Source organism: Bombus fervidus, chromosome 2, assembly GCF_041682495.2.
Source record: "Bombus fervidus isolate BK054 chromosome 2, iyBomFerv1, whole genome shotgun sequence".
NCBI lineage: Eukaryota > Metazoa > Arthropoda > Insecta > Hymenoptera > Apidae > Bombus > Bombus fervidus.
Window position 1 is genome coordinate 5,998,880 of NC_091518.1, and position 7,855 is coordinate 6,006,734.

General features: G+C 35.0%; 1 protein-coding gene across 1 annotated transcript in view; it reads right to left on the reverse strand.

Annotated features, from left to right (window-relative positions):
* The window catches only part of LOC139993117 (aminopeptidase N), a 46,910-nt gene extending 39,738 nt beyond the window's left edge, over positions 1 to 7,172 (reverse strand). Inside the window, exons 1-2 of the mRNA XM_072014561.1 lie at positions 6,561 to 7,172; positions 6,319 to 6,471 (exon numbers count right to left, since the gene is read on the reverse strand). Coding sequence (XP_071870662.1) covers positions 6,319 to 6,471; positions 6,561 to 7,114 — 707 coding nt within the window. The 5' untranslated portion in view covers positions 7,115 to 7,172. The remainder of the gene's footprint in view (positions 1 to 6,318; positions 6,472 to 6,560) is intronic.
* Positions 7,173 to 7,855: the final 683 nt, after the last annotated feature.

The following is a 7,855-nucleotide window of genomic DNA, read 5'->3' on the forward strand; positions in this document are numbered from 1 at the left end:
GATAGCAAGCTTTTAAATTGCTCTGATTGTTGTTCGATTAGTTTTTCAAACCTGTCGAGATTATTCGTGTTTTGTGGACTGGGAACTGGGACTGGAATATTTTGGGAATGTTCATTATGGATTATCTTTCCGCTTTGTACTCCTTGAACTACCTGAGCATAGGAGATTTAAGGAGTAGATAGTTTTTGTGGGCTGGGTGTTGGAATCGTGAGGTCCTTTACTCTGGGTTTGGGGTACTTGTTGTTATATAAGGTCTTGTAGGCTGAGCAGCCTTTGTAGTTCGCAGGGTGCTCTCCTTGACAGTGGATACATTTCGCAGGAGTTTCTGCTGATTTAGTGCATTGGTCTGTAGAATGAGGACCTGCACATTTGACGCAACAGTATTTGCGGTTGCAATATTTTTGCGTGTATCTCTGGCACCTTTTGTACTGAACTATCTCTTTTTTTGTAAAATGTGGTTCGAATTTTATTACTGAGTTCATTAATCAGTTGATATTATAGATTTCTTTGTTGTTTGGTTTTTGCTTTAAATCAACAAAGAATAAAGATAGTGGGTTTTTTTGTGATTCTGTGTCTTATATTGCTGATATTGGTAACTTTATGTCCAAGATTTTGGAGTTCGTATTTCAGTTTATCTAAGTTAGCAGAGTGGTGAATGTTGCGTAATACCACTCGAAAGGGTCTTTCTTGTTTTAGTTGACAAGTGTGGAATTTAGCGTTCAGGGTTTTTAGCACCATTGTTAGTTTTCTATAGGAGTCTGGAATAGTCGGCAGAATTTTAACCTGATTGTTTCGATCGGAAGAGGAGGAGGAGTCTTTTGCTTTTGTTGGCTTGGTGATGTTTTTATTATATCGATAGAGTCGTGTGTGGATTCTAGTAGTTCGAAGCTGTTGTAAGTGGAGATATTCATATTTTTGTTGGGTGAGTCTAGCTTGCGTTTTTTGTTGTCATTTGTATGGTTTGGGAGGTGGGACAGTTTGTCCTTTTGCCACGGAGAAGGGAGAATAAAGCGGTTATAGCTTTGTTCGAGTGAGCTAGTTCCAGATGTTTGGGCCATCTTCGAGCTAGTTAATTCAAATTGAAATAACTAGTCGAGAGGCTATGATTCGGATTGGAGATTAGAAGAGTCTGATTGTTCACTATGTTCACTTGTTTTATTTTGATTTCACTTCACTTTCGACGGAGGGTCGTCACTTGTATTGTGAACTACACTAGGAACTAGACACACACGTGTTCACGCTTCCGCAGTCGACGGCTGAATGCGACATAAAATGACATCACAAAAATGGGAACAGCATTTTCAATCCTTAGGTGACAAATACATCGCAGCGGGAGACTTCAATGCAAAGCACACGCTATAGAGCTCAAGAATTAACACACATCGAGCTAGATCACAAGAAAAATATAATAGAACAAACAATCTCAAGATATTATCTACAGGAAAACCAACATATTGGCCGATAGCTCTAAACAAAATTCCTGACTTGCTTGGTTTTGCAGTTATAGAAGGATTAAACGCAAACAAATTAAAAATAACTCTCAGTCTTGAGTTTAGCTCCGATCATATACTGATAATAATAGAATACACAAGCAAATCAATGCTTTATAGCAAATCAGAGTCACTTTGCAATAAAAGCACCAAATGGCAAACATTTAAGAGCAAAATCAACTGCAATATTCCACTAAGAACACCCGAACACATTGAACAGGCAGTAACAATATTTATAGAAATTATACAAGAAGCAGCATGGGCAACTACTATTCACGAACCAAATAACAGGCAAATAAAAGTAATTCCAACAGACATCCTTGACGAAATCAGAAAAAAAAGGAAAGTGAAAACAAAATGGTAAGAACATGGAACACGTGAAAACAAAAAACATCTAAACAAACGCAAAGGAAATAAAAAGTAAAATAAAAAATCATAATCATAAGGAATTTTCAAAATTCCTAGAGGTACTCTATGCGCACGAGAATTCCAACTACTCTCTATGGAAAGCCACGAACAAAATAAGTAAGCTGTATTTTCTACCAGTCGTGGGGAGACGCGATCGGGAGAAAGCGTGTCAACGGGAGTCGTAAATTCCCGTTACGATTATAATAATCGACACTACGAGCAGGTCGATTCCCTTATTTCTTTTGCGATAATAGGGGTAGTTGATGTCGTATAACACTACGATTAACAGGTTATAAAATCTATATTTCCAACAACTTAGTACAAGAAAGAGTTACACCGTTTCGTAAGATGTAAGTATCGTAGACGAATGTTTGACGGGTGAAGACTCGATAGAGAGACGCTGACTGTTCTGTCGTAGTAGAACAAGTCCCTTCCAGTTGAATGTAGTAATATAGTAGAAGCAGTCAGAGATGTTGACTAATCCGTAGGTGACGTGGCAGTTTCCGACTTGGTACAGGAGTATTGACTGAACTAATGTCGTAGAAGCAGTGAAGTCCGTTCTCGTGTTATTACGGAGGAAAGCTCGGTGTGGGTGTGCCTTTCGAACTAAGAGTGCGGATTCGTTGTTCATACTTTTTGTTAAGAAAGTGAGGGTAACGATCCGCGATGCCCATTGGTTATAGTCAACGTTAATAAATGCAGATAGGAAGAGGAAGTCTCCTCTCAACGTGGCTCGTGGGTGTCATTGTTTATGGGAAAACCGCTTTTCCGTTAGACAAATACCCGCTTTCTCCGTAATTTGTAAGAGCGTGCAATAAACTTAAGGACTGTTTTAAGGACCATTCATAAACCGAAAATACTTGCGAGATTATAGATTAAGTTAAAAAAGTTCTGTTTATGGTTCCTTAGGTTTATTGAGGGTCTGTATAACGGAGCCAGGCCACGAGGGACGTCGCACGGACCATCTCACGCGACGTAACAGAAGCCAATAAAACTAATCCCAATAATCAGAAAAACAGACAACACATGGGCCAGAAACAACGAGGAGCAAGCTGAAGAATTCTCCAACAATCTTTGTAACACATTTATTCCAGATAATATTAACAGCAGTAAAACCAAATGTCATTCAGTTGAAGATGCACAAAATACTATTACTGCAACTACTCACTACACCGTACCTAATACAACAGCACAAGAAATATATATCATAATCGGGAAAACAAAAAACAATAAAGCACCAGGAATCGACCTAATCAATGGTAAAATCTTAAAAAACCTTCCCCCAAAAGCAATACGTTTAATCACAATAATATTGAATGCAATTTTAAGAATCCAATACTTTCCTAATCTATGGGAGCTAGCACAAATCATAATGTTATCTAAGCCAGGTAAAGATCCACACCAAACTGCATCTTACAGTCCAATAGGAAGTAGTGACTTCCTATGTTTTCCAAAATACTAGAGGAAATAATATACGATCGCCTAAAACCAACAATAGAGAAAAACAATTAATACCAGATCACCAATTTGGATTCAGAAACAAACACACCACGATAGAGCAAATGCACAGGCTCGTCAACGAAATTTTACTAACAACAGAAAAAAAAACAATACTCTTCATGGACATCAAGAAAGCATTTGACGAAGTGAACCATGAAGGCGTACGTGACCATGATCGTGTAATATCAACCACATTTCGATCCACATCAGAGACCAGACCGCACACCGAGGGCAAGATGGCAACTAGATGTCTACACATCCTTGCTGCGTACCCTTAATAATCTTAAGGACCCATCATAAATCTTGGCATTTTCATAGTTAAGGTCCTCAGACCAAAAACAAACATCTTTTATTTCGAGTGATCTTTACATTTTTATCTACTACGGGAAGATACGGGAAAGTTAGTTTTCTCACGTTGGGTATCTTCCATTAGCAACTTTCTCTCAAGGGCGGTTAGCACCCTTCCTCATCCACCAACCTAGAAAATCAGCCAATTGACAGCGAAGTCTATTTCCCTCACTCTCCTTTTTTTCTTTTTTTTTTTTTTTTTATCGTGGGGAAATCCTCATGGACGCCTGGCCGCCCTCTGGGGGCGGCAGGTAGTATCGGATTCTTACCGACTAAAACCCTACGGTGGTCTTCATGACGCTTTTTAGAAGTGTCCCGGTTCCTTTCTTTAGATTTGCTACCGCAACACTCCTTCGTCGTCGTCTCCCTTTGTTGTTGTGGGAAGCATCCTGGTTGCGTTTGGTAGCAGGGGGGGACCACCCCTAGTGCCGCTTTCCCTGGGCCGTCGTGCGAGTCTGAGGGGGGGCCCAGACCCTCCTCAGTCTGACGGCTCCTTCGCCGTGCTCTTCTATGACTGCGGTAATGGTGGTGCTGCGGTTTCGCGGCGTTCCCTCACTGTCCTAATGAAAACTTGTCCTTAACAAATCAGCTCTTTTTGTGTCCTTAGACCCACCCATCACTAGCTTTCCTCCGCCACAACGTCGTCACTAAACTTTACTGATTTTCCAACTTTCGAACAGTCAACATCTTTTTACCAGGTTTCTAACCTTAGATCTGTTGCCTAGTCAATTCAGTGTATACTCAATTGTGATTATCAAGTGCATAATAAAGTGCAACAAAAAAGAAAGTTAATAGTTGTGTTAATGCTCACCTTCTTGTTTTTTTATAATCTGAGTTGTGACTTGTGATTTTACGTGACAATCGCAAACGCCTAACGAACGCGTGCGTAGTGGGGATATCGAAAGACGACAAAAGAAAGAACAAAGGGATTAAGAAGTCGTGACTGAGAGTCGAGAGCGAACAGCCGTAAGCGAGAGTAAATTGTAATTCGTACAAGTCGCGAGGCGAGACTTGTAACAAAATCGTTAATCTAGTTAATAAACACACCATTAAAAGTAAAACGCCGAGTACTTTTTTGCTACCATACACGTACAACCATCTCAAACCAATATGAAATTAATAATGAAACAAGCTGTTTTCAGAGCTACAATATTTTTATAAACGTGAGAGAATTTTAATTTCCACAGATCATTTCACTATCTTTGAGATTTCTCTCATTGCATTTGAGGTTCACCGTAATCATCTTGCGCAAAGCTTACAATAGAAACTAGCGCTACAGGCTCTCATCTGGAATAACAATTGTTTTCACACTAAAAGTAATATTTAGTACAATAGAAATAATGATGTGCTTATTAGATATATTTTATTCAGAATAACACTTCAAATTAACTTGCAAAGTGTGGTTTCCCCATAGGAAAACTCTTTAATTAAGAAAATTTCAAATTTCAATAAACTTCAAATTTCATTTATCAATTTGCAAAAAATCGAGATTCCAATTTTATTTTGAGTTAAAGTGAAAAAGATTTACGTGAAAATTAATAAATAATATTTACAAAATCTAACAAAAAGGTCATAATTTTTAAAATATTAATCAAACATAAACTTTTATAAAGTCCTTCAACACAGTCATATTCCTCATTTAAAAACTCGAAATTCGTCCATTCATACCATTCTTATATCTGTATTAATTTCTGAGATATTATTATTAGATTTCATTATACAAAATATATAATATTGACCCCAACTTTGAGAACTGTTTTCATCATCTAAAGATAGGCGATAGTCGATAAAAAAATACGTGTCGAATGTTTTTTTCGATATTGTATATCTATCTATAAAATTTATCACAATTGATGTGTCACACTTGAGCAGTGTCCGTTGTAAGTTTTATTTAAAATTATACTAGAGATCAATATCATAAAAAGAAGTTATCTGAGTACAAGTACTTATTAAATATTTCATACGTAATAATGTACAAAAATATTGAATTTGTTAATAATAATAATTAGAAAAAAACGCAAGGCACAATCAATTTACTTAAAAGTTTTGATCTATACAATACAAAGTAAATATAATTACTCGAAGGAATTTATTTCGAGATGTACATATGTTTATTAAACATTCTTTAGTTCTTTTATTGTGTATTAGAAGACCTTGTAGTCTTATTCTACTTTATACGATTATTGATTATTCAAATTGATTAAAGAAAAAACTAAAAGTGAGATTATTCGGAAATGTACAGAAAGTGTCTTATCTGGAATTTCAGATTTATTTTAAATATAATAGATCTTTAAACACACGATTCTAATATAATAATAGAATTTTAAATGTATTTACGTCAGGGAAAATTGGATATTTTACATTTATTTAATTAACATATATTAGAATATTTGTAGAATATATCCTTTTAACAACACTAAATGTTTTACAATTTAATTTAATGGAACAAAACTATATAGCTCTATAAGCTCTATCAATTCATTAAAATATATTATGCCTGATTTGTATAAATAGTTAAAATAAAATGTTACGCAATTATAAAAGTACTTACAGAAAATATAAGAAAACATACCATGGTGTCCTATATTGAATTTTTGTATTACTCGTCACTGTCTCATTATAAACACTAATTGTTAGTCGGAAAACTGCTTTCAAATGTGGCTCGTCCATACAAGGAAATGCTCGACGTGCATACACCGGTGAAAATTGAGTAACTGCTATCCATCTAAAATTGTTTTTATTTTCACAATCATTTGAAACAATCTTCCTGTAAACAATACTATAGCATTGCAAAAAAAAACTTAATTAATATACCTTGTTACGCCATTTTCGATGTACGAGCTCCTGTAAAATCCAAATACATCATCTCGTATTTCACCCTCGAACTTAATCGATAACATATATTCATCAGATTCCAATCTTTTCTCAGTTTTTAGTACATAAAACTGCCTTTCTGGATCATGAAATTGGCATATAATTGATTCACGAATTGAAGGAAATCTCCATCCGTCTACAATTTTCATTCGATAGAGATTCACTTCTTCTTTTATGATACGTAAACCATCACTATGCACTACAATAGTGCTTGTTGGTTCCAGAACTTTCAGGTATATCGACACCAATCCAAAGTACGTGAAATTTTTCTCATTTTTGTGTAAATGAAGAACGTATTTCGTTGGAATAACTTCTTTTGGAAGTCTATATGACAAGTGATTAATATTATTTTGAGATACATTTTTATTGAATAATAGGTTATCAGAACACACGTTGAATGGCGTCACCAATCCAAACGCGGTAATTAAACATAGGAAGATGCAAAGTTCTAATTTACACTTTACGATATAACAATTACATTTTATATTAGACATGTTTTCACTTTTAGCTATATCACAATTACATGAAGTTCCAAACAGCTAATAACGTCGTATCGTGTGGCGTTCAACACGAATGAGTCCACAGTAATTTCTTTTATCTCTAGTTACAAGTGTTGAATCTTGTGATAACACAACTCTTCTCAATCGTACATCTAATCTCATCTTAACCGACTTGTAGGATACATGGAATTGTCAATGTATAAAATTAAATTATCGATGAAATATATATCGCCCTTGATTTTAAGAATTTGGTTCGAAACAGACTATTTCATCATTGACTTATTTATAGATTGAAAATTAATATAATAGGCAAAAAGATTTTGATTATAGAGTATTCATCAATTTAAATATCGTGGAGGAGTTTGATTTAGATTGAGTTTGACCCATTAGTTCAAATTTATATTTGTTGATATCCTTTACCTCCAAGCTCGGTTATTGATCCGATAGTGGAGTCTTGCTAATTTTATATAATTATCCCCGTAACTTTTATCGTAGTTAAATTATTGATAAGATAACAAATGTTTATTCTTTTTATAGAACGTTGTCTCAACATTGTACGATGAAATTTTACTGTATTCCATTAATAAGACAAATCTATATAGATATATATCAAGCAAAATTTGAGAAAATAATATTCTAATTTTAAAGTATTACATCATAGTTTATATTAAGCATTATATTATTATAATATCATAACTTTAAGGTAATACTTTAGAAGCTAACAGATGGCGTCAA